This window comes from Nycticebus coucang, chromosome 4 (assembly GCF_027406575.1).
Source record: "Nycticebus coucang isolate mNycCou1 chromosome 4, mNycCou1.pri, whole genome shotgun sequence".
NCBI classification, from domain to species: domain Eukaryota; kingdom Metazoa; phylum Chordata; class Mammalia; order Primates; family Lorisidae; genus Nycticebus; species Nycticebus coucang.
In genome coordinates this window covers 134,802,149-134,829,410 of record NC_069783.1, presented here as the reverse complement: position 1 = coordinate 134,829,410, position 27,262 = coordinate 134,802,149, and the positions used below count along the sequence as shown (strand labels likewise).

At 51.4% G+C, this 27,262-nt stretch overlaps 1 protein-coding gene across 1 annotated transcript in view; it reads left to right on the top strand.

Moving 5' to 3' along the window:
- The first annotated feature begins 1,560 nt into the window (after positions 1 to 1,560).
- BCR (BCR activator of RhoGEF and GTPase) overlaps positions 1,561 to 27,262 on the top strand; it is a 143,036-nt gene continuing 117,334 nt past the window's right edge. Inside the window, exon 1 of the mRNA XM_053589816.1 lies at positions 1,561 to 3,271. Within this exon, the coding sequence (XP_053445791.1) occupies positions 1,987 to 3,271 (1,285 nt within the window). The 5' untranslated portion in view covers positions 1,561 to 1,986. The remainder of the gene's footprint in view (positions 3,272 to 27,262) is intronic.

The following is a 27,262-nucleotide window of genomic DNA, read 5'->3' as shown; positions in this document are numbered from 1 at the left end:
CTTTCTGCCCCACTGCCCCAAAGTCAGTATCCTCATCTCAGTATCCTCCTCTGCAAAATGGGCATTTTACAGCCTGCCCTGGCAGGGAAGAGGATTGCTTGCTCCAAGACAAAGTGGCAGCAGGTGGGAAAGGCCTGCAGAGGGCAGCAGTGAGCTGTGCAGAGGCCACCCTGCCTAGAAGCCAGGCCTCAGCGTTTCAGCAGCACGCACCTTCTCCTAGGATGCTAACATTAACAGGCCACCTTATTGGACTGTGTTCTGTGTGTGCCATTTTAAACATGGCACTCACATTTTACAGAGGAGGACAGAACCGAGGCTCACAAACTTGAAATTGGTGAACTGCGTGGCTTTTGAATTATATCTCAATAAAGCTGCTATATTACAAAATAAAAACCGACCAGGAGCAGTGGCTCATGCCTGTAATCCCAGAACTTCAGGAGGCTGAGACAGGAGGGTCACTTGAGACCAGACTGGACAACATAGTGAGTCCCATCACAGGTCACAGACTGATTCCAAGCCTAGCCCTGGGATCTGTTCCTTTAGGCTGTGTAAAAAAGCCTGTGCTCTGGGCGGCACTGGAATTGAGGGCAGGAAATGAACCTTTTACATCCACGCAGGGACAACAGGCCTGGGAGGTGGATGGTCCTATTCTCATTTTAATTCCCAGGAAACCAAGGCAGAGAAAGAAAGGTAGTCAGGAGACTCAAGCCCAGTTCTATTGCCAAATCCTGTTTCCGTTCTTCCCCTTCACTCAGCAGGCTGGTTTGGGTATTTTCAATTTTTGCCCTTTGGGGCTCCCTACACAGTGCTGTCTCCCATGTGTCTCAGATCTCTGGATGTCCCTAGAGAATGACCAATTATTTCACTCCCTGTCACTGGGGGTGTCCAAGTCTCCCACTCAGTCCTGTGGGTCAGGGTGAAGGCTGGTGATTCCCTTAGAGGGAGACTAACCCGGTAAGTTCTGACTTGGGCAGTCCCTGGAAAAGCTACGCTGGTTTCTGAGCTTACGAGAGGCCAGGGGATAAACACACAGCTCAGGACGCAGGTAGGCAGGGGTGGGTGTAGGGTGACCTGGGGAGAAATTCCTATTTGTTATCCAGCATGTCGTGTCTCTACGACAATCCCTTGAGGCGGTGGTTGCTTCATCATCCAACCAGGGATCCAATCCATATCACCAAAGGTCTGTTGGACACAGAGGCTGCTGGCGTTGGTGATCCAACCTGCCGGGTCCCGGCCCCTGGCGTGCCCACCTCTGACAGAAATAAGGAGCCAGGTGTTCCTGTTGCCAGGACCTCTGGCCTGGGAAGGTCTCTCTGTACCAGAGGAGACGATTTTATTTTATATGGTGGATTCCTGGGCTGCAAGTTGGAGAGTCGGTGTCGCCGCCGTCGGGGCCTCAGTTTCCCCAAGCGCGCAGGGATGGAGAGAAGGCAGCAGGTCGGTGGGGGAGCGGCCTCCGCGGCGCCCTCGCGGTTCCCGCGGCGCGGCCCCTTTAAGAGGCCCGCCGGCTCCGCCAGTCGCGCCGCGGCCACCGCCCCCCGGCCCACCCCTTCCTGCGGCGCGGAGTGCGGGCCGGGCGGCAGCGCTGCGAGAGAGGTCGGGCCGACCGTAGCGCCGGGGGAGGCGGCGGCCGCGGGGCTGGGGGGGGCGTCGCGGGAGCGAGAGGAACGGAGCGCGGGCCGCCGCCGCGGGGTAGCGCTGCGGCCCCGAGCCTGGGACAGCGCCGCCCCGCGCCGCGGAGACCGCACACAATAGCGGCGCGCGCAGCCCCGCGCCCTTCCCCCTGCGCGCCCCGCCCCCTGCGCGCGCCCCGCCCCGCCCCGCGCCGCCTCACCTGCCGCCCGGGAGGGGGCGGGCATTGTTCGCTGCCGCCGCCGCCGCTGCCGCCACCGCTGCGCCGGGCCATGGGGGCCGCCGGGCACCCGGGGCCGGGCCTGGCGAGGCCGCCGCGCCGCCGCTGAGCGCGCAGGTGAGGCCGGCCCCGCCATGGTGGACCCCGTGGGCTTCGCGGAGGCGTGGAAGGCGCAGTTCCCGGACTCGGAGCCGCCGCGCATGGAGCTGCGCTCGGTGGGGGACATCGAGCAGGAGCTGGAGCGCTGCAAGGCCTCCATCCGGCGCCTGGAGCAGGAGGTGAACCAGGAGCGCTTCCGCATGATCTACCTGCAGACGCTGCTGGCCAAGGAGAGGAAGAGCTACGACCGGCAGCGCTGGGGCTTCCGGCGCGCGGCGCAGCCCCCCGACGGCGCCGCCGAGCCCCGCGCGCCCCTGCCGCGCCCGCAGCCCGCGCCCGCGGACGGAGCGGACCCGCCGCCCGCCGAAGAGCCGGAGGCCCGGCCCGACGGAGAGGGCTCCCCGGGCAAGGCCAGGCCCGGCGCAGCCCGCAGGCCCGGGGCCGCCGCGTCAGCGGACCGGGACGACAGGGGGCCCCCCACCAGCGTGGCGGCGCTCAGGTCCAACTTCGAGAGGATCCGCAAGGGCCACGGCCAGCCCGCGGCGACGGACGCCGACAAGCCCTTCTACGTCAACGTGGAGTTTCACCACGAGCGCGGCCTGGTGAAGGTCAACGACAAAGAGGTGTCGGACCGGATCAGCTCCCTGGGCACCCAGGCCATGCAGCTGGAGCGCAAGAAGTCCCAGCAGGGCCCCGGGCAGGGCGCGGGGGACACGCCCAGGCCCGCGTACCGGGGGCGCGCCTCGGAGAGCGGTTGCGGCGTCGACGGGGACTACGAGGACGCCGAGTTGAACCCTCGCTTCCTGAAGGACAACCTGATCAACGCCAATGGCGGAGGCAGACCCCCTTGGCCGCCCCTGGAGTACCAGCCCTACCAGAGCATCTACGTCGGGGGCCTGATGGGGGATGGGGAGGGCAAGGGCCCCCTCCTGCGCAGCCAGAGCACCTCGGAGCAGGAGAAGCGCCTCACCTGGCCGCGCAGGTCCTACTCTCCCCGGAGCTTTGAGGACTGCGGAGGCGGCTACACCCCGGACTGCAGCTCCAACGAGAACCTCACGTCCAGCGAGGAGGACTTCTCCTCCGGCCAGTCCAGCCGCGTGTCTCCCAGCCCCACCACCTACCGCATGTTCCGGGACAAGAGCCGCTCACCCTCGCAGAACTCGCAGCAGTCCTTTGACAGCAGCAGCCCCCCGACGCCGCAGTGCCACAAGCGACACCGGCACTGCCAGATTGTCGTGTCGGAGGCCACCATCGTGGGCGTCCGCAAGACCGGGCAGATCTGGCCCAGCGATGGAGACGTCGCCTTCCATGGAGAGGCAGGTGGGTACTCGGGCCGCCATGTACGGGCGCACCTGTACCAGGGCAGAAAACCACATGGGGGTGGGGGCGCGAAAGGGGAAGTGGTGGAGAGAGGAGTGGGTGGTACTTTGGGGAGTGATTTTTGTTCAAGTGCTGGTCTGCGCCTGATGGAACTTCAGCACTCTTCCCTCCTGAATGCAGATTCTCAGTACTTGGAATGGCATTGGGTTGGAGGGGGAAGATGGGAAATGGCTTGTTCCTTTAGTCCGAGGAGGGCGTCTGCTTCTTGCAGGTACAGCCTGTGAGTTAGGTAGAATGCCCTGGGTGGTAATCTCCCTGCCCTGTAAGCAGTGAGGATGGTGTAAAGCTGGAGTCATCTCTGCTGCTGGGATTGGTTGCTTTTAGGAGATCCTGATTGGTATCCTGGGCAGTCCCCCACCACCCAACAATTCCTGTCCTCGCTAGCTGCTTCTAGGTCATGGAAGGGTCAGGCTCTCTTGCTAGCTGCCAGCCCAGAAAGCAAGTCATCACAGGTGAAAATAGAAATTAGAAGGAAGTGAGGTGACAGGCAGTTCTGACTCAGTGGTACCCGGAGCTTCAGGGGGGTAAAGATTTTATCCAGAGCTGAAGCAGAGCCACACCCATTGTGATTCTCCTTGGCTTTCTTTGATGGGAGTCCTCTCTCCCCATCACTTACTCACCCACAGGTTCCTCCATACATGTTAACCCAGCCCTGTTTGCTGAGTCTCCAGTGTGCTTCAAAATGATCACCCACAGGTGCTTATTTGGGGCTCCCAATCCATGATCAGGCCCTGGCCCTAGGATTAAACCTCGGTTGCATACAGACAGCATTTGTCTGTCTGGAGTGCAGGCACCATTTGTGTTTGGGGTAAGAAAAGGGTGGGCAGGCTGGGGTGTGTGAGGCCGTTGGGAATCCCTTGGAGTCCCGGCCCCTGTTGGGCTGATCTGGTTTTCTGCTCCATTGATTTTTCTTTTTCTGCTGATGAAGTTGGATGTGCTCTGTTTGTCAGAATCCTCTTGAAACAAGTGGGGCTGTTTTTGGCTGTGTGGAGCTGCCTTTTAGCGACCAGCACTCTGTCCTGTTTGTATTAGGTACTTCCAGTTTGTAGCTGGGGTTGGCTGGGCTCAGACCTGCAGCCTCATTCCCTAAGTCCCTAGTGGGCGGGGATGGTTGTCATGTTCAGCAGCCTGCTTTGCTGGTACATCAGCTCATTTGGGGGGCTGGAGTACTGCCTTGTGGTTTCTGGGCACCAGCCTTGTCCGGCCAACTGTGGGCCAGCTTGAACTGACCCCTCAGCCCCATGGTGTGAGAGAATGTTGTTAATAAAGAATAAAATGAGAGGTTTTTGTGGAGACCTGCGATCTGAAATGGTATTCTCTTGCTGGTGGGAATTCTGGGTTTCCAGAAAGTTGGGGCCCGGCCTTTCCCCCATAGATGTGGCCATGCTGCCCACCACTTCATCAGACCCCAATGCAAGTCAGCAGGTGAAAATAGGAACCGTGGTTCTCAACCTTCCTAATGCTGAGACCCTTTAATACAGTTCCTCATGTTGTGGTGACTCCCAGCCACAAAATTATTTTCATACACCTGTATTTGTACCGGTGATGTATTTGTGATGGTTTTAGGCGACCCCTGTGAAAGGGTTGTTTGACCCCCAAAGGAGTAGCGACCCACAGGTTGAGAACCACTGAATTAGAAGGAAAGGTGGCCTGGAGCCTGGAGTCACACAGGTTCTCAGGAGTCACACAGGTTCTCGGGAGCTCACTGAGGGGTTAATTTTACCCCTTGGACCCAATTGCAGGACTTTCTGGATCCTTCACTGAATATCCCGAAGGTTCCATGTTCTCTTTCCTAATAGGTTTTGTCTTTTCCCTAAGACACTTGAGGATTAAGGTTATTTAAACATCATTTAAAAGAGATTACATTTTTCCCCTCAGTTTTTTTATAAAGGCATAATGTTTCAAGGGCACTTACAGGTTCACAGCAAAATTGACAACCGCACAGCCACCAGAGAGGTGCGTTTGTTAGAGCTCATGAACCTGCTTTGACCCATCATTATCACTTCAAGTCCATAGTTGACATTCTGGCTCACCATTGTACAATTCCCCAGTTTGGATCCTGTTAGGTTTTTAAGCTCCTAGTGGTTTTAGCCCTGGGAGCCTTTACACTCTGCCCAGCCATCTCCTCTGATGTTTGACCATGTGTGGCTGGCAGGAAAAGAGGGTTCCTGCGCCGGCTCAGCCATCTGTCTCTGTCCAACTATTTACTGATGTTCTTTAGATGGCTGTGGAGCCTGCTAGGCCGAAAAGGAACAGTGAGGAAAATCCCGCTGGAGTGAGGGGGTGGAAGTCAGCCTAACGCTTTGCAGTGGCAGACCTGGCAGCCTGGCTCCAATCACTTCATAGTTAATCCGTGTCATGAGTGAGCTGTCCTGTTTCTGAGTTGAGGGCCCCTGATATTGAAGGAAAGGAGGTAAAACCATCATATGCTGCTCTGTGCTAGGTGTGGGTGCCTGATGCACGGTCTTTCACGGGCTGCCTGCTGACAAAGTGGAGACAAAACTATGATGTGACAGCTGGGATTCCCAGGCCCTGTGTGAATATAGAGCCATTCTTTTTGGAATGTGGTGGTTGTGCAAGCTCTCTTCCCTGCACCGTCCAGGGATCCTTCCAGCTCCTTGCACCCAGGGCTTGCCTATGGGGTAAGACATTTGGCTATGAGCCCTGGTATGTGCAAGCCCTTCTCTTTGGATCGTGTGGGCCCCTTGAAAGGAAAGTGTGGTCCTTGCCTCTTGGGAGCTTATAAGTTAATGGGAGGGATGCGTGTATTCATGTTCAGAGGGGAGTGAAACCTGGGGGGCTTCTGGAAGCATCAGGACTGGACAAGAAAGACCCTTGATCAACCAGCATAAGTCCAAAGTCAGAAATTGGGGTGAGCCTTCCGCCCTGAGGAGCAGTATCAGCAAAGGCTTGGGGGCACCCCCATCTTCCCTGTGATTCTGAATTGTATTTTTTTTTTTTTACACATATGATTTCCCATTTTAACCTTTTTTTTTTTTTTTTTTTTGTTAGAGACAGAGTCTCACTTTATTGCCCTCCGTAGAGTGCTATGGCATCCCCCAGCTCACAGCAACCTCCAGTTCCTGGTCTTAGGTGATTCTCTTGCCTCAGCCTCCCAAGTAGCTGGGACTACAGGCACCTGCCACAATGCCCAGCTATTTTTTTTTGTTGTTGCTGTTGCAGTTGTCATTGTTTAGCTGACCCAGGCTGGGTTCGGACCCGCCAGCCTGGGTGTACGTGGCCAGCACTGTAACCACTGTGCTATAGGCACCCGCCACAACACCCGGCTATTTTTTTGTTGCAGTTCAGCTGGGGCCGGGTTTGAACCTGCCACCCTCGGTATATGGGGCCGGCGCCCCATTTTAACCATATTTAAACATTCACAGAGTTGTGCAGCCATCATCCTCATCCCTCTCTAAAACTTTTTCATCTTCCCCAGCTGAACTCATTAAACAGTAACTTCCGAGCCCTTGACAGCCACCATTCTTCTTTCTGTCTCTGAGTTTTTGATTCCTCTGGGTATTCACCTAAGTGGAATCCTACAGGATTTGTCTCTTTGTGGTTGGTTAATTTCCCCGTACTCATGTCTTCAAACTTCCTGCCAGTGGTAGCCTGGACAGTGTGCTTTTTGAAGGCAGGAATCTCTGGTTCACTTCCAGGTCTCCCACGGAGCCTGGCTCCAAGCCCCACACACAGCATATACAGGAAGGTCCCTTCCTCCTTTTCCTTTTCAAGGCTCATGGGGTCAGGACTGGAAAATTGTGCTGGTCTCTGGGAAGTGACTTGTCAACTCCTCCCAATTTTATCCCTGTATTTTAATTTTCCTTTCATAGGACCTCCGTGAGCCTTTTTGGGGGGGAGAAAGCTAGACAACCCAAGATCCTTTCTCTGTCTCTCTCTCTTTTTTTCAAGAGGCTTCAGACAACAGCTATTTATTATTTCTCACAGTTCTCCGGTTGGCTAGGCAGTTCTGATCTGAGCTGACTTGGGTGAAACTGTAGCATAGGGAAGCCTCACTCCCATATTCTCTGATGATAGGCTGTTTGGTGAGGGGTGGGGGGCTCTCCTATACATTTGTCCTGTACTTGGCTTGGGGGTCAGGCAATGCACCAGACATTTCTCCTCCTTCTATTATTATTTTTAGTTGGCACCCATAATAATCATGTGTATTTGTGGAGGTAACAGTATGATATTTAGATACATACGTATAACATATAATGATCAAAGTGGGATATTTTAGCATATTTCTCACCTCAAACATTTGTCGTTTCTTTGTGTTTTAAAGAGACAGGGTCTTGCACTTGTTCAGGCTGGTCTGGAACTCCTGAGCTCACGGGCTCCTCCTGCTTCAGCCTTCTAGAGTGCTAGGATCACAGGCGTGAGCCATTGTGCCCGGCCTTTGTGTTGGCGGTTTGAGGAATTCTCAGTCCAGATGTGTGGCCCTGTGTGCCCCTCTGTCCTTCTCCAGCATCAGCTGTGAGATGTGACCTTCACATCTTCTGTTGCTTCATGCCCTGTGTTTTCGCATTTTATTAAGCAGCTTAATTTGCCCTTTGGAGTCTGGCGGTGTGTTGGCGCCAGAATGACCATTGCTTTGTTTTCCCCTTGGGTGACGGACTGGACTGGCAGCCAGTTTGAGTGAGTAACTGGGCAGTGAAAGGTCACCCAGGGCCAGCGTCAGCTCCTCAGTCATCTCTATAGACCAGAGCCCTGTGGCTGCCTCTATAATGAACACAGGCACCTCTGCGGGAACAGAGGCAGAGTGGGCAGATCTGGGTGGGGCCCGAGACCGCTGACGTCACCAGTGGGATGGCAGCAGAGTCTAGATCACATTCTACGAGGCTTCCCCAGCTCAGGGAGGTTGTCTAGTTTGGGGAACAGAAGGAAGCATCCCGAAACATTTCACTAAAGAAGGACCTGAGGCCTGCTGGGATCGCTCCCGCCTGTAATCCTAGCCTTTGGGAGGCCGAGGTGGGTAGATGGCCTGAGCTCATGAGTCTGAGACCAGCCTGAGCCAGAGCAAGACTTCGTCTCTAAAAACAGCTGGGCGTTGTGGCGGGTGCCTATAGTCCCTGTTGCTTGGGAGGCTGAGGCAAGAGAATTGCTTAAGCCCAAGAGTTTGAGGTGGTTGTGAGCTGTAATGCCAGGGCACTCTACCCAGGGCGACATAGTGAGACTCTGTCTCAAAAAAAAAAAAAAAAAAAAAAGGAAAGAAAGCTGGGTGGGAGTGCTAGTGATTTGAGTGGGTCCAGTAGAGGGACATCCCTTCCCTATGCCGCCTTTTTTCTTCTGGCTTCTTTTTTTTTTTTTTTTTCAGATTAATGTGAGGGTATAAACAACTAGGTTACAGGGTTTGCATTTGTTACACAGAGTCCTCTGTGTCCTGTCTACACTCAGGAGGCGTGCCATATACCCTTACATTGTTCCCATTAGGTAGGAGCACACCCCTCCCCCTCCCTCCTCCCCTCTCACCCCCTTCTTTCTTCTTCCCCCGAAATTGACTTGAGTTTTTCCCTTATGTGGGTGTGTGTCATTAGATCATCTACTGGCTTCATTTGAGGATTGAGTACATTGGATACTTGCTTTTCTGTTTTTTTTTTTAATTTAATTTAATTTTTTTTTGTAGAGACAGAGTCTCACTTTATCGCCCTCGGTAGAGTGCTGTGGCATCTCAGCTCACAGCAACCTCCAACTCCCAGGCTTAGACGACTCTCTTGCCTCAGCCTCCCAAGTAGCCGGGACTACAGGCACCTGCCACAACGCCTGGCTATTTTTTTTTTTTTTTTTTTTTTTTGCTGCAGTTTGGCCGTGGCCGGGTTTGAACCTGCCACCCTCGGTATATGGGGCTGGCGCCCTACCCACTGAGCCACAGGCGCCACCCGCTTTTCTGTTCTTGTGATACTTTACTGAGAAGAATGTGTTTCAGCTCCATTCAGGTTAATACAAAAGATGTAAAGTCTCTGTCTTTTTATGGCTGAATAGTATTCCATGGCATATATACACATCACAGTTTGTTGGTCCCTTCCTGGGTCAGTGGACATTTAGGTTGTTTCCACATCTTGGCAATTGTGAATTGAGCTGCTGTAAACAGTCTAGTGCAAATGTCCTTATAATAAAATGATTTTTTTCTTCTGGGTAGGTGCCGAATAATGGGATTGTGGTATCTGCTTCTGGCCTTAATAGTCACTTCCTTTCCTTAGTCTGGAGTCCTGCGGCCAGGAGGGCCTGTGTATGGGACTGCAGTTAAGTTGTAAGTTCTCACCCTTCTGGGAGGAGGTAACAGCAGCTTGAGATGTCCCGGCCTGCGGGTCTGCCCTGGGGTTGAGAGGGTTCCCCATCCAGAGTGGATGAATGGGCATTTTAGAAGCCTTCTCAGGTTGCCAAACAATAGGTCTGGATTTTGGCTGAGACTGCTGCTTTTTGGATCAAGGCTCGGGGTGGTGGTGGATTAAATGAACTGAACCCCCGAGGAGTTCTTGACCCTGACTGGAATGCAGCTGTTGTGGTTCAAAGAGGGTTTTTTTCCCTTTGAAAAATGTAGTTATTTTAATTAAAATACGTTATCGACATAACATGTTATAGGCAGTCATTTTTATTGTGGTAAAATACTATATATACTAGGTGGCCATGAAGTTTGGGTGTAGTTTGTTTGCCTGCCTTTCAAATTGCACACGAACTTTACAGCCACCCTGTAGAGTAGAAAATTTTGCCATTTTATTCTTTTTTAGGTGTGCAGTTCAGTGTGGCATTAACTACGTCACATGGTGGTGCACCCATCATATCACTGTTGATTTCTACAGCTTTTACCTTCTTCTTCCCCAAACCAAACCTCGGCACCTATCCTACACTCCCCATTGCCCCTCACTCCCAGCCCTGGGAGCCGCCACCATTCAACTTTTTGTCTCCGTGAATAGTATTTCATATAGATGAAATCATATAGTATTTGTCTTTCTTTGGCTTATTTCACTCAAGTAGGGTTTGTTTGTTTGCCTGTTTGTTTCCTGAGACAGAGTCTCACTCTGTCACCTGGGCTGGAGTGCAGTGGTATCTTCAGAGCTCACTATAGCCTCCAACTTCTGGATTCAGGTGATCCTCCTGCCTCAGCCTCCCAAGTCGATGAGACTACAGATGCTGGCCACAACACCCAGCTTGTTTTTCTATTTTGTAGTAGAGACAGAGTTGCCCTCTTTCTCCTGACCTCAAGCAATCTTCCGTCCTGGGCCTCCCAGAGTGCTGGGATTATAGGTGTGAGCCACTAAGCCCAGTCTCAAGTAGGTTTTTGAAATTCCTTGGAGCAGCACTCTAATTCTGAATGCCCCATCTCTGATCCTTAACAGGTGTCTTCTCTTTAGGAAAACACCTGTTAGTGACGGCTCTATCTCCTTGGCTTACACACCCACAGTTTTGAAATGTCCCAGGGCAATCTTTTGCTGACACTGAAGCCAAGCCAGGTGTCAAATGCTTCACTGACATGTCACTGTCCTCATCCAAAAAGTCAGGGGTTAGACTGGGTCCCTGCTGAAGCTCTTTGTTTTGATTCTTTCATTTTTTTCTTTATACTTAAAAATTATTGTTACCATTATTATTATTATTATTATTTTTTGAGATAGAGTCTTATTATGTCACCCTCAGTAGAGTGCTGTGGTGTCACAGCTTACAGCAAACTCTTGGGGATAAGCGATTCACTTGCCTCCGCCTCCCAGGTAGCTGGGACTATAGGTGCCAGCCACAATACCAGGCTATGAAAAATTATTATTTTATTTATTATTTAAGACAGATTTTCACCATGTTGCCCTCAGTAGAGTGCCATGACGTCATGGCTCACAGCAACCTCAAACTCTTGGGCTTAAGCGATTCTCTTGCCTCAGCCTCCCAAGTAACTGGGACTGCAGGCACCCGCCACAACGCCTGGATATTTTTTTATTTTTTGGTTGTATTTGCCATTGTTGTTTGGCAGGCCCAGGCTGGGTTCGAACCTGCCAGCTCCGGTGTGTGTGGCTGGCGCCCTAGCCGCTGAGCTACAGGCACTGAGCCTTAAAAATTATTATTAACACAACTTTTCCCATCTCTTTTCTCTTTACCCTGGTTTATGCCTCCCTTTTTTTTTTTTTACCAGGCCACCACCTCTCCTCCCTGTCTGATCATTCAGGGGTATTTGTTGAGCATCTCCTATGTGCCAGGCACGGGCTCCATGGAAATTTTTCTCTTGTCTTTATTCATGGATTTGTCTCCAAAGGCCTTGTCTTTTGAAAAACAACCAAAAAAAAAACAAACCTTAGTAACTCGAGGTGTCTTTTAAACCTAACCGTATAGCTGCCTTCTTTAACGCTGTGTTTGCAGCTATTTCCTGTTAATCCTGTGTCTGTCTGGCTTCCTTCTTCAGGATGATGGGATCCTTAAAGCAAGCACAGTGTGTCCTGCTGTGGCGTCCTGTGGGCTGTGTGGCTTCAGCAGTATTTGATGTGATGATGATGCATCTGAGCCCATGTGGGTCTGTCAGTGTCTCAGGCCCTGTGGGTGTTGGTGGGTTGAAGATGGGATGTGAAACCACCTCTGAGGTTTTAATTTGCTTAGACTCGGGCGTCCCTGCTCTGGCCCATTGAATCCCATCTACTAAGGGGCAGTGGCTTCTGGGGCCCAGTGACACCTGGTTATGTTTCCTTTTTTGCTAAGGGTTGATCATCTCAGCCTCAGAGAGCTTGTCCGTTCTCAGACTGGGGCCTGCAAGTTGCTCTCTTAGCTTGTAGAGCTTGCTGCTGTGCCCTTGCAAAATGACTGTGATGCAGATAGTGGCTGGTGCCTGAGGGAAGGGCAGCTAGGAGTGATGTGCCTGCCAGGGCCTGGGTGGGGAGCCTGGGACACCCCATAACTAATGTGTGGTCAGCCGGGTGAGGTGGCTCAAACCTGTAATCCCAGCACTCTGGGAAGCCGAGGTGGGTGGATTGCCTCAGCTCACAGGTTCGAGATCAGCCTGAGCCAGAGCGAGACCTTGTCTCTAAAAACAGTGGGGTGTGTGGCCAGCGCCTGTAGTCCCAGCTACTTGGGAAGCTTAGGCAAGAGAATCACTTGAGCCCAAGAGATGCCATGGAATGACAGGGAATGACAAAGTGAGACTCTGCCTCAAAAAATGAACAACAACAACAACAAAAAACAGGCCAGCCGTGCTGGCTCACGCCTGTAAACCTACCACTCTGGGAGGCCAAGGCAGGTGGATTGCTGAGCTCACGAGTTCGAGACCAGCCTGGGGAAAAGCGAGACCCCGTCTGTACTAAAAATAGAAAATAAAACTGAGGCAGGAAGATCGCTTGACCCCAACAGGTAGAGCTGTGACACCATGGCACTCTACCCAGGGCGATAGCTTGAGGCTCTATCTGAAAAAAAAAAAAAAAAATGTGTGGTAAATAGGACTTCCGTGGAGGTAACTTTGTGGGCCCTCAAAACATTCTTGTAAAGTCCCTGGGGCAAGATTATTGTTGTAATCACATGCTCTCTACTGATGGGGTCTGAGACAAACACACAGGCCTAGGATAACCCACCCAAGGGCAGGACGCAGAGGGAGCAGCGCTGGCCTCACTCTTCAGACTGAGCCGATTCACGAGAGCAGACGGCGTGACATGCAGAGGTAAAGAAGACCTCAGTCAGCAGCTCAGCACACACGTTTTAGGCACCTGCTGTGTCAGGCACAAGACGGTGCTGAGTAAGTACCATGACACAGCCCTCCCAGCCTGTCATCTTCAGTCTGACAGGAGACAGCCACGTAAGCCTAAGTGCCACGAGAATCATCTGATCCCAGTCTTTTTTTTTTTTTTTTTTGAGACAGAGTCTTACTTTATTGCCCTCGGTAGAGTGCGGTGGCGTCACAGCTCACAGCAACCACCAACTCCTAGGCTTAGGCGATTCCCTTGCCTCAGCCTCCCAAGTAGCTGGAACTACAGGCACCCGCCACAACGCCCGGCTATTTTTTGTTGCAGTTTGGCCGAGGCCGGGTTCGAACCTGCCACCTTTGGTATATGGGGCCCATGCCCTATCCACTGAGCCACAGGCACCACCCACTGATCCCAGACTTTATGCAGGTCTTGGAAAGCTTCAGCCATCTAGGGACTTGGAACTCCTTTTCCTTTTTTTGCAAATCTCCCAAGACACAGATTTCCTAACTCCTGATACCTGTTTCTGGGGCATTTTGCTGAAGCTCCTCCAGCAAGCTGTGCGTCCGGGGCCCAAGAAGACAGACCTTGGAAGGGCACTACCTGCCTATCCACCTTTTCCCATCCAACAATCAAGGGCCGCGAATGTCGACCTGCTGCTGACTGTGGTCTGGCGTGAACAGGTTCTGGGAGGTTGAAGTCTGGCTGGGGAGATGCTGTGGGGATGCATAGAGACAGTCAGCTGTGTGCCCTGGGAGCCAGGTGTGTGACCAGGGAGTATCAGGAAGGAGCCATCTCTAGGCAGGCCGGGAGATAGCTGAGGGTACCCGGGAAGAAGAGAGGGAGACTGGGCAGCAGTCACAGTGGGAGGCAGCTAGGGGAGCCAGGAACAGAGCAGCCCGAGGGCCTTCTGGATTCACTGGCTGTTGGCCAGAGAAGAGCTTTTGAAGATTCACTTCACTCTGAAGGCCTGACACGTTCCCTCTCTGAAAGTGCTGCTGTGGTCACCTGGTCAGCCTGTAGAGTAGAGGGAGATTCTCTGCACAGTTGGTCAGCCTGTAGAGTAGAGGCAGATTCTCTGCACTCAGCAAGGCACCAGTGAACATTCTTGACTCAGCCTAGAGGCAACATAGGTTGACCCAGTCTGGGGAAGGAACGTAGACTCTGAAGGCAACCGATCTGGGCTTGCCTGGGAGTCCCGGCTCTTGCTGCCACATGGGCTTGCAAAGGGGCTTGGCCCTCCCTTGGCCTCTGTAAGCTGGAGAGGACGGCTCCCTCCTTGGGGGGCTTCGTGGGAGCAGTGAGCGTCAGGCCTTAGCCGCCTCTTGCCAGGTCTCACGGAGTCTTCTCACACGTCTAACGTCAGTCGATAACACCATTTAGCAAGACATTTTAAGGAGAAGCCTAATTTCGTGTAGACATTTCACCTACGGCCAGTGCCTGCCCAGTGGGAGCTCCGGGGAGTCCCATGGGGCTGCCGTGGGCCTCTCACCGCCTCCCTTCTCTCTTGCCTCTCCTCGTCCTGGACTTTTCGTGGAGTGCTTACATTTTATTTATTTTGTTTTTTGAGACTTCATGGATGTGGAAAGATGTAGACAATGAGCCCACCTGCTGCTCAGCTGTGTTCTGCACTCAGCAGGGTCTCTTCTCTCTCCCTCGTTTTCACTTTTTTTTTTTAATTGTGCGAAAATCCACAACATAAAATTTCCTTTCTTAGCCACGTTTTTTTTTTTTTTGGAGACAGTCTCACTATGTCGCCCTCGGGAGAGTGCTGTGGTGTCACAGCTCACAGCAACCTCAAACTCCTGGGCTCAAGGGATTCTCTTGCCTCAGCCTCCCAAGTAGCTGGGACTACAGGCACCTGCCATAACACCCTGCTATTTTTTTGTTGTTGCTGTTGCAGTTGTCATTGTTTCGCTGACCCAGGCTGGGTTCGGACCCGCCAGCCTGGGTGTACGTGGCCAGCACTGTAACCACTGTGCTACAGGCGCCAAGCCTATTTTTTATTTTTTGGAGAGAGAGTCTTACTTTGTCGCCCTTGGTAGAGTGCCATGGCATCATAGCTCACAGCAACCTCAAATTCTTGGGCTCAAGCGATCCTCTCATCTCAGCCTCCCAAGTAGCTGAGACTATAGGTGCCCGCCACAACACCCAGCTATTTTTAGAGATGGGTTCTGGCTCTTACTCAGGCTGATCTCAAACTTTTGAGCTCAAGCAGTCCACCCACATCAGCCTCCCAGAGTGCTAGTATTACAGATGTGCACCACCATGCCCCGCCTTAACCACTTGTAAGTGTACAGTTCAGCAGTGCTCGGCATCTATTGTTTGTTTGTTTTTTTTTTCTGAACCTCCCACCTCCGGCATATGAGGCCAGCGCCCTACTCCTTTGAGCCACAGGCGCTGCCCCATCTATTGTTTTTTTTTAAAGGCAGAATTGGGCTGGGCTCAGTGGCTCATGCCTATAATCCTAACACTCTGGAAGGCCAAGACAGGTGGATCACTTGAGCTCAGGTGTTCAAGACCAGCCTGATCCAAAGGGAAGCCCCATCTCTACTAAAAATAGAAAAACTATCTGGACATTGTAGTGGGTGCCTATGATCCCAGCTACTTGGGAGGCTGAGGCAAGAGAATCTCTTGAGCCTGAAAGACTGAGGTTGCTGTGAGCTATGGTAGCACCGTGGCACTCTAGCCTGGGTGACATAATGGGACTCTGTCTCAACAACAACAGCAACGACAACAATAAAAAGACAGAATTGATGAGAAAACACTGCTTTTCTTCAGGAGGAGTTTGTCCAGTGCTGACGTCCTACCAGATGTCCAGGGAGATAGGAGGATGGTTCAGACTCAGCCCTTGACCGGGGCGTGAGGAGCCTGTAGCCCTGGGTGAGAACAGGGACATACAGGTACCTAAAATAATCTTAACTGGGCAGATTTTGAGGCTCTGTGGAGGGGTCAGTGCCGTGGAACATGGGAAACCTCCTGTCTGTCCTGCTTCTTAGGGGAAGGGGCTGTGGAGGGTCAGCCAGCTGCCCCCTGACAGTCGTTGCTCTGTGTCTGTGGGGGACTGGTTCCAGGACCCTCCCTCAGCCCCCATGGATACCAAAATCTTTGGTTGCTCAAGTCCCTTACATCAAATGGTGTTGTATCTGCATAATGTATACCCTTCTATCTACTTATTTATTTATTTTATTTTATTTATTTTATTTTTTTTTTTTGCAGTTTTTTTTGCCTGGGGCTGTGTTTGAACCCACCACCTCAGGCATATGGGGCTGGCACCCTACCCCTTTGAGCCACAGGCTCCACCCTCTACTTTATTTTTTCTAGAGACAAGGTCTTACTCTACCCAGGGCAGAGTACGGTCACACAATCACAGCTCAAGCTCACTGCTCCTGGAACTCCGGAGCTCAAGTGATCCTCCTGCCTCAGCTCCCCAAGTTGCTGAGACTGTAGGTGTACACCACCATGCCTGGCTAATTGTTAAATTTTTTATTTTTATTTTTTTAGAGATTGGGTCTTTTGGTATTGCCCAAGCTGGTCTCGAACTCCTGGCCTCAGGTGACCCTCTCCTCTCAGCTCCCCCTGTACTTTAAATAATTAAAGTAGATTACTTTAAGTAATCTAGCACTCTAGATTACTTAATGTAGTTGAGTGACCCAGAACAATGTTTCTGTTGGTTGACAGACCGCATATATAAAAGTGATTCCATTAAGATTGTATTTTTACTGTTCTTCTCTCTGTTTAGATATGCAGATATTTAACAGTGTGTTACAGTTGCCTACAGTATTCAATACAGTACATTCAATAATGTACGGGCTTATCGCCCAGGAGCAGTAGGCCACCCCATACAGCCTAGTAGGCAGCAGCACATGCCGTGGTGTTCCTAATGACGAATTTACGAATTTCTCAGAACATAATCCTGTTATTGACTGTATCTAATACAATGTAAATGCTACATAAATAGTTGTTACATTGTGTTATTGGTATTTTTTTTTAATTGCTGATTGTTATTTTTTCCCAATAGTTTTGATTCAAGGTTGAATCTATATGTGTAGAACTATATGTGTGCTCAGAAAAGAATAGACCCCGAGGCCCGGCACAGTGGCTAACTCTGGGAGGCCCAGGTGTGTGGATACTTGAGCTCAGGAGTTTGAGACCAGCTTGAGCAAGAGCAAAACCCCATCTCTACTAAAAATAGAAAAACTAACCTGGCGTTGTGGCGGGCACCTGTAGTCCTAACCTCTTGGGAGGCTGAGACCAGAGGATCGCTTGAGCCCAGGAGTTTGAGGTTGCTGTGAGCTATCATGACGCCATGGCACTCTGCCCAGGGTGACAGAGTGAGACCCTCCCCCCCCAAAAAAAAAAAGAATAAAAGATAGCAGACTGTGGTTGGAGAATTGGTGTATGATGTAGACAACAGAGAAGGTGAGGGTGGGTAGGAGGCTTGGGGTCATCCAGTGTAGCGTTCAGAAGACAGCTGAGGGCACTGTGTAGGACATCACTGAAGGTCATTGAGCAGGGGAGGGGATGCCTTTGGAGTTTTACCCAAGGAAGGGGAATTTGGCATAGTGTGTGTGATTGTCCAGTGGGAGTTAGGAACCTGGGCTCGTCGTCTTGAAGGGAGATGGGAGGAGAGGGCTGGAGCTGACCAGGAGAGTGAGCTGACTGTGGGGTGGGGGTGACAGAAGGGGTGACAAAAGAGGTGAGGCGGTTTGAGCATGGGAGGGGCTGTGCTGGGTCTTGGAGAGAGAAGCCAAGACTGGAGAGGAAGGATAGGAACACAGCAGGGGTGGAGACAGGCGGCCCCGAGCAGGCCCAGAGGCTTTCTGTATTTGGGGGTCACACAAGAGAGAGGTGGGGGAGCTTGTGTTCCAGAAAGGCTAAAAGGAAGAGACCACTAGGAAGTCATGGTGGTAAGCGCAGAGGCCAGGTTGCAGTGGGTGAGAAGTAGCCAGTGCTGCGTGTGGCCAGCTGTGTCCAGACACCCAGCGGCAGGGAGGAGAGGGGTGTTTGTGTGATTAGTGTGTGAGGATTGGGGTCTGAGTGCTCCCTGAATGCCCAGGGGCCACGACACTGTCTGTATGCTGAGGAGAGGCCTGGGCCAGAGCCCCAGGGAGACGGTGGTCTGAGTGGGGGCTGTGGGGAGGTCGGTAGCTCCCGCAGAGAAATGGCCAAGCTGCGACAGAACAGCGGTCTTGGGTCTAAGGGCCTGGTGTGCATGTGGTAGTGGCTTGAAGATGTTGGCATGGTGAGAGGCGAGTGAAAGGGAGTGAAAGGGTGGCCGCCAATCCCCGTGGCTGGTGGCTGAGGGCGTGTGGGGAAGAATGTGTCCAGCGCTGAGGGTGCAGTCTGGCCTCACGGTGCCGTGCAGTTGGGGTACAGCTGTGGGGTCTGGGACTGTGGTGCCCGCCAGGCCTGTGCCCACTGGCATCTAGTCGGGAAGCATTTAGACAAGCCCACTCTTGTGCCCCAGACCAGCTGAGGAGATGCTTTAACAAATACAGGTTGTGGTTATTAACCTGAATCTGGTCCTCCTCTGTGGCCATTTCTTCAGCGGCCAGATGGTGTGAGTCTCAGTGGCAGACGCTGCTGTTGGAGGGGCCGGGGGAGTCGGAGGAAATGTTGGAGACCCAGTCGGGTATGGCACGCCTGTGTCGTCACTGGGCTTCCCTGGCCGCATCAGCCCCGTGGTTGCTTGTTTGTCCCTCCCAGTCTGCTGCACTCTCAGGTTCCAGAAACTGGCAAGGAAGTCGCGGAAGGTACGTGGGCTGGGACTTGGCCTGCCATCCGTCTGGGAGAAGCACTTTGTCCTGACTACTCAGGAAGCACGGGGCTCCTCCAGGAAACGTCTGCTGCTTTGGGCTGGGCCCCCAGAAGGCCAGGCAGGGGTCTGTTCCCTAATCCAGGGCTGGAAACCATCTTGCTCATAAATCCGAGAGTACAGTGAAAAATGGATGTTTCTATCCTCTGTCCTTTCTCCCTGACCCCCAACTCACTCAGATATGGGGATTAATCACTCGTTCCTAAGGGAGGAGAGTCACTTCATGCTTAATGAATTTTAAGACCAGGCATGACAGGCATGGTTGTGATCGAGACCTTGGACATCAAAGGGGACTTCCCGTGGGGAACATCCTCGCATCTGCAGGCGCCCACACTGGCCCAGAGCAGGTGTTCTGTCCCTGGCTATTCCCTTTCCAGAGCTGTTTTGGTTTGAAGGTCCAAGGGTGCCTTTTCAAGGCAGGCTGTGGTTCATTTGGAAAAGGTCTGGGGGTTTTCATTTGGCCAGGACATCCTCAAGACAATGCCACAATGCCCAGAGTGGTTGCAAAAAATGAGGGCATTTAGCCCAGTGGTGAGCTGGGGTAGTAGGTTCCCACCCTGGCTGCCTGTGTAGTTAAAAAGCTTCGCGCTCTCTCACCTACACACAGCTTGTCGCCCCCAGAGTCTGATTCTTGACTTTGTTCTCTTTTTTGATGTCACGGTTTCTGGACATGGCGTTGGCTCCTCCGTCCAGGTTCTCCTAAAGCTGGAGTCAGGCTGCTGGCCAGGGCTGATTCCCATCTGGGGCTCGGATCCTCCCAACTCACCCGGGTTGTTGGCAGAAGTTGTTTCCTGGTGGTTGTAGGACCAAGGTCCTGTCTCCTTTCTAGCATCAGCTGAGGGCTACTCACAGAGCCCCCCCTTTTCATGGGCAGTTCACACTCCACCGCTTACCTCGCTCCTCCCAGTGGGTCTGGGTTTTTTGAAAAGCTCCGTGGGTCATTTTACTGTGTAGATTCAGGCTCTGCAGCCCTCTTGGAATCCACACGCATAAGCTGTAAGGTTTGTCCTGGCTTGTCAGGACACTAGGTTTTTCAGGGTCTGGAAGGTTCAGGAGACAGGTCTCTGCTTGGTGTTAAGAAGATTTAATTTTCTTTCTAACTTTATATGTGTATAATTGTGTTTAAAATTCTTTTATAGAGCTGAGATTTGGGTGTGCGGTTGGGTGTCCTACCTTTGTTAGTGAATATATTCTCTCATATTGCTGTTTTGTAACCTTTATTTTTAAGGGCTCTGTAATAGGGCTATGATTTAATTTATATAATTTTAATGAACTTTGGACTAATAGTGGTTACTGTATGTAGCTAGTTGTTAGAATGTTTCAGTGAACATCTTTTGTTTTTTTTTTTAACAGCTTGATTGAGATATAATTCCTATACCATATAATTCACTCATTTCAAGTAAACAATTACATTGTTAACTTCTGGTATGTTACATTATTATTTTGGTATATTATGTTTAAAATTTTGACATTGAAAAACATTTTAAGGGTGGCGCCTGTGGCTCAAAGGAGTAGGGCGCCGGCCCCATAGGCCAGAGGTGGCGGGTTCAAGCCCAGCCCCAGCCAAAAACTGCAAAAAAAAAAAAAATTTTTTTTTTTTCAAGGAATTGCAGTGAAATACACGTAACATAAAATTTATCATTTTAGTCATTTTTTAGTATACAGTTGAGTGGTATTGAGTATATTCACTTAATTGGGCAACTGTCATCACCATCCATTTCCAAAACTGTTTCATCTTGCAGAACTGAAATTCTGTGCTCATATATTCACATTCAACAATAACTATCCATTCCCCGCCCTCTAGCCCCTGGCATTCACCTTTCTACTTTCTGTCTTTAGGAATTTAACTAGTCTGGGTACCTCAGTAACTAGAATCACACAGTTTTTGTCTTTTAGTGACTGATTTTTTTTTCCATATAATCCCCTCAAGGATCATTCGTGTTTTAGTATGTGTTAGAATTTCCTTTCTAAGGCTGAATAATATTCCATTGTTTGTATATAACACATTCTTTTTATTTTATTTTATTTTTTTTGTAGAGACAGAGTCTCACTGTACCGCCCTCAGGTAGAGTGCCGTGGCGTCACACGGCTCACAGCAACCTCTAGCTCTTGGGCTTACGTGATTCTCTTGCCTCAGCCTCCCAAGCAGCTGGGACTACAGGCGCCCGCCACAACGCCCAGCTATTTTTTTTTTGTTGTTGCAGTTTGGCCGGGGCTGGGTCTGAACCCGCCACCCTTGGTATATGGGGCCGGCGCCCTGCTCACTGAGCCACAGGCGCCGCCCTATAACACATTCTTTTTATCCATCCACCTGTTGATGGGCACTTGGGTCTTTTAACCATTTTTTTTTTTTTGTAGAGACAGAGTCTCACTGTACTGCCCTCGGGTAGAGTGTCGTGGCGTCACACGGCTCACAGTAACCTCTAACTCTTGGGCTTACGTGATTCTCTTGCCTCAGCCTCCCAAGCAGCTGGGACTACAGGCGCCCGCCACCATAACCATTTTTTTTTAAAGATAGGTTTTCACTTTGTCACCTGGGCTAGAGTGCAGTGGCATTAACATAGCTCTCAGCAACCTCAAACTCCCAGGCATAAGTGTCCTCCTGGGTGGCACCTATGGCTCAGTGAGTAAGGCAGCAGCCCCATATACCGACGGTGGCAGGTTTGAACCCAGCCCCGGCCAAACTGCAACAACAACAACAATAGCCAGGCATTGTGGCGGGTGCCTGTAGTCCCAGCTACTCGGGAGGCTGAGGCAAGAGAATCACCTAAGCCCAAAAGCTAGAGGTTGCTGTGAGCTGTGATGCCATGGCACTCTACCAAGGGCGACAGAGTGAGACTATGTCTCTTAAAAAAAAATAAAACAAGTGATCCTTCTGCCTCAGCCTCCCAAGCAGCTGGGACTACAGATGTACACTGCTACACTGGCTAATTTTTTCGTATGCTCTGAGACAGGGTCTTGCTTTGTTGTCCAGGCTGGCCTTGAACTCATGGTCTCAATCAATCCTCCCACCTTAGCCTCTCAAAGTGTGAGGGTTACAAGTGCGAGCCACCATGCCCGGCCACTTTAGCCATTTTAAAGTTCTGTCACGTTACCACATACGGTAAGTATCTTTTTGTGTGTGGGATTCCACCATGACAGGGTAGACACCTGTTACTGGGTTTGCCAGGTCAGAGGATGTGGATGGTTTTAAGACTCTTGATATCTGCTGCCAGATTACCGTCTAGAAATGCTGTTCAGTTTGCCCTTGGCTTTGAGGTTAATGGTCTACTCTCCTTTAACTTCTTTCTTGTGCTTATTCTTTTTCCAGGATTTTACTGAAGCAGTTCCATTGGATGGTAAGAGGCCCAGCTGGGTGGGTCCTTGGCCTCTAATAATGCAAAATTGTGATGTGGGGCTTTCATCGTGGAAGCAGAATCTGAGGTTAGGGTTTGCTTTAGGTCACAGGGAGTCTGTGCTAGGCTGGGCCTCGCAGTAACTCCTGATTTCTTGATGACCTTTAGAAACAGCCAGTCCTGGATAGGGAGGGACCCTGAGCAGGGGCCTCACTGAGGCCGCTGGCACTTAATTGTCAGCTCCATGGTCCATGGCAGGGAAAGAACTCGCCGTCCCCTTGTCCGTTGTAAAACTTGCTAGTTTATTGCTGTTCTGGACTGAGTGTCACTGACTCTGAAAAGCAATTTGGCATCTCTTCTGTGAGCCCCGGCAGTGGGATAGGTCTGCCAGAGACCTACTGTCCAGTTAATTCTGGCTTATGGAGTTCCTGCTTGGCTTTAATTAAAGCTCCAAGGAAACAGAACAGTGTGGTAGAAAAGGGATTTTACAAAGGGAGAGAAACAAGCGTGGCTGTGCATGAACTGGGCAGCAGGGTAGACACCTGCCTGTGTGAGCACTCGTGGGGGTTCACAGGGTCCTGCAGAACTCGGACTGGGGAGGGGCAGGTACAGTGAGGCCGTATTAGGAGGGAGCACAGCATGGTGACAGGGGTTTGGGGAGGAAAGGGACGGAACGGCCACTTCTCAGCAGCGGCTGGTGGACCCGCACCGTGGAGGGCACTCTGTCTTGTTTCGGACCTCGCTGCAGCCGAGAGCTCGCAGCTCAGGTTCAGCTGTCCTGGCTCGAGGCTTACAGAGCTGGGTCTCGCCCTTGCTTTCCTCCTCCTCCGCCTCGCCCATCTTAGCGGCATCGGTGGCTGCTGTTCTGATTCTGAGAAGGCCCTGAAACTTGTGGGGCCTCTCAGTTGCCAACTGTAAGGGAGGAAGCTGAATGGGAGCAGCTTTAGGATCCCTTTAGTTTGGTGAGTCCAAGTAAAATTAAGTCGTGCTTCTCAGAGTTCCCTGCAAATTATTTGGAAACTCCCATTGGTGGTTATCCTGAAGCAGCTTCTGTGTAAGATCCTGGTTGCAGCTGGCTTCCTTCAGTGCCCACAGTGGGTCAGGAGAGCCCAGGGCGGGTCAGGAGAGCCCACGGCGGGTTAGGGGTAGTTTTGGCTCTCTGTGCAGGTTTAACAGGATCCAGGGGCTTCTTTGCCGGACGATGTGTTATCTTCCCTCACTGCCCACTGGATAGTCAGTGACTCAACTGCCAGGACTGGAACAGGTGTTCTGAGGCCTGCAGGTGTCACTTGGACCAGGGTGCTGAAATGTAGAGTGTGAGCAGCAGGGAGGCCCCACCGGCAGTATAGGAGGGGGAGAGGGCAGCATGGGGGTGTTTGGCAGGGCAGAGGCAATGGCGTCTGGCAGGTGGTCGGCAGCGGGAAGCCTGGTCGTGCCAGCTGGTGTCTTGCCAGCTGGAGCATGACTCCGTGTGGTCGGGAATGCTCATGAGAAAGGCCAGCACTGAGATGGGTAGACGCGCATGTGTGGGCCCCCATCTCGACCCCAGAGTGCGCGTGTGTGGGGCCCCCATCTCGACCCCAGAGTGCGCGTGTGTGGGGCCCCCATCTCGACCCCAGAGTGCGCGTGTGTGGGGCCCCCATCTCGACCCCAGAGGGCGCATGTGTGGGGCCCCCATCTCGACCCCAGAGGGCGTGTGTGTGGGGCCCCCATCTCGACCCCAGAGGGCGCATCTGGGGCCCCCATCTCGACCCCAGAGGGCGCATGTGGGGCCCCCATCTCAACCCCAGAGTGCGCGTGTGTGGGGCCCCCATCTCGACCCCAGAGGGCGCATGTGGGGCCCCCAACTCAACCCCGGAGTGCGCGTGTGTGGGGTCCCCATCTCGACCCCAGAGTGTGGGAGGCACAGCAGGTACTTTGGGGCCATCGTTTCCCTTCATCGTGTGGACCCCACCTGGGATCGGAACCTAAGGCTCCCTTCCTGCAGGGAAAGCTCTCTGTCTGGGCCCTGTTAGACTTTTGTGAGCATTCTCAGTACCAGCTGGCATGGGGGCTGTCCCAGAATTGAATTGGACAGCCCTGTGGGTGAGCTGGTCCGTCCAGAGGTGTGAGGGCAGGAGGGACAGCACTCCATAGGGTGCAGGAGCTTCCATGGAAGTCACCACTCTCCTGTAGAGATGTCTTGTTTGGCAGCCTTGGCCTGAGGCGGACCTCCACCACCCTGAGTTTGCCTGTGTTCCCCACTGTGGGGAGGATACGAAGAAACCGCAGCAGAGCCTGGATCTGAACCCAGGGTGGCTATTTAAGCCTCTGCTCTTTACTCCGCGGTATTGGGGTTGGCCGACCTTTTCTCAAAGGGCCGGGTTATAACTAATCTTGTCTTTGAGGCTGGAGAGGCCAAATGGAGGCTACTTTGTAGGTACTTATGTAACCATTTAGACTATAATCATTTAAAACTGTAAAAACCATTCTGAGATCCTGGGTCACATGATAACAGGTGGGGCAGTGGGCAGATTTAGCCTGTGGGCTGCATTTGACCAACTGTGTTCTACAGAGGGCTGCCTTCTAATGCCTGGGGATTAGGAAATGGATGACAAAGCTGTGTGTGGGCATTTCACGCCTGTGTTCAGGACCTTGCACAAGCTTCTCTACTGGAACCTGGGAGGCCGGTAGGGTTGGCCTTCCTGGTCCCCATGAGGACTCTTTCCTCAGTGAAATTGCTGAAGGTAGAAAAGCAGAGATGGGAGACGGTTGCTTGGTTTCCAGCTCCCACTTCTCTGCCCTGTTTCCTGCTGCTTCCCAGGTCTGCCATTCACTCCCTAAAACCAGGCCGGCCATGAGTTTAACAATCCTTGAAGCTAAACGATGGGGCTTCGTGGGCATTTATGATACTGTTCTCTACTTTTGTATTTGTTTGACATTTTCCAGGATAGAAAGTTAAGGAAATAATCATTTATTGGTCAAAGGAATTAAAAAAAAAAAAAGAAAGAAAGAAATCCTCCACATTTGAGAGAACAGGGTGTTGGAATCCTGAATCTTTCATAAGCCCCAAGATGAGTAAACTCTCACTCCTCTGTTTCCTGAGCTGTTCCTGAGAAAGTGGCAGCCATGCCTGAGGTGTTCCGTTATCCAGCCAGCCAGCAGTCCAGCCTCCCATTCCTCTATTCTTTATTTGTCTGCCATTCATCCAAATTGTCCATAATTCATCCATCCATCCCTCTGACATCTAATCATCCATCCGTCATTCCAGCTGTCCATTCATCTATTCTTCATTCATCCAGCCAGCCATCCGTTCATTTGTTCTTTTTTTTTATTTTTCTATTTTTTGAAACGGAGTTTTACTATGTCGCTCTCAGTAGAGTGCTGTGGCGTCACAGCTCACAGCAACCTCCAACTCTTGGGCTTAAGTGATTCTCTGGCCTCAGCCTCCCAAGGTGCCACCACAACACCCGGCTGTTCTTTTGTTGCAGTTGTCATTGTTGCTTAGCTGGCCCAGGCCAGGTTAGAACCTACCAGCCTCAGTGTATGTGGCTGGTGCCATAACCACTGAGCTACGGGCGCCGAGCCACGTTCATCTATTCTTTATTCATCCCTCCATCATCCATCTAGCCGTCCACTCATCTGTCATTCATACACCGTTCATCCAAACTTCTGTCCATCATCCATCCACCAATCCATCTGTCTAACATCAGTCATCCAGCCAGCCAGCCAGCCAGCCATTCATCTATTCTTTATCTGTCATCATCCACTCATTTGTCCATCATCCATCTATCCATTCATTTGTCTATTTGTATAATATACAGTCAACTATCCATCCATTCGTCTATTCTTTATTCATCTATCATTCATCTAAATATCTGTCCATAATCCATCCATCCATCTAACATCCAGTCATCCATCCAACCAGCCATCCATTCATCTACTCTTTAACCATCCATCCATCCAACCAGACATCCATTCATCTGCTCTTTATTCATCTATCCATCCAACCAGCCATCCATTCATCTATTCTTTATCCATCCATCCAACCAGCCATCTAGTCATCTATTCTTTTTTTTTTTTTTTTTTTTTTTTTAGAGACAGAGTCTCACTGTACCGCCCTCGGGTAGAGTGCCGTGGCGGCACACGGCTCACAGCAACCTCCAACTCTTGGGCTTACGCGATTCCCCTGCCTCAGCCTCCCGAGCAGCTGGGACTACAGGCGCCCGCCACAACGCCCGGCCATTTTTCTGTTGCAGTTTGGCCGGGGCTGGGTTTGAACCCACCACCCTCGGCATATGGGGCCGGCGCCCTACTCACTAAGCCACAGGCGCCGCCCTAGTCATCTATTCTTTATCCATCCATCCAACCAGCCATCCATTCATCTCTTTATCCATCCATCCAACCAGCCATCCATTCATCTCTTTATCCATCCATCCATCCAACCAACCAGCCATCCATTCATCTACTCTTTTATCTATCCATCCATCCAACAAGCCATCCATTCATCTACTCTTTATCCATTCATCCATCCAACCAGCCATCATTCACCTACTCTTTATCCATCCATCCATCCAACCAACCATCCTTTCATCTACTCTTTATCCATCCATCCAACCAGCTATCCATTCATCTACTCTTTATCCATTCATCTATCCAACCAGCCATCCATTCATCTACTCTTTATCTATCCATCCGTCCAACAAGCCATCCATTATTCTACTCTTTATCCATCCATCCAACCAGCTATCCATTCATCTATTCTTTATCCATCTATCCATCCAACCAGCCATCCATTCATCTACTCTTTATCCATTTATCCATCTGACCAGCCATCCATTCATCTACTCTTTATCTATCCATCCATCCAACCAGCTATCCATTCATCTATTCTTTATCGATTCATCCATCCAATTAGCCATCCATTCATCTACTCTTTATCCACTCATCCATTCTACCAGCCATCCATTCATCTACTCTTTATCCATCCATCCATCCATCTACTCTTTATCCATCCATCCAACCATACATCCATTCATCTATTCTTCATCCATCCATCCAACCATCTATCCATTCATCTACTCTTTATCCATCCATCCATGCAACCAGCCATCCATTCATCTACTCTTTTTTTTTTTTTTTTTCAGTTTTTGGC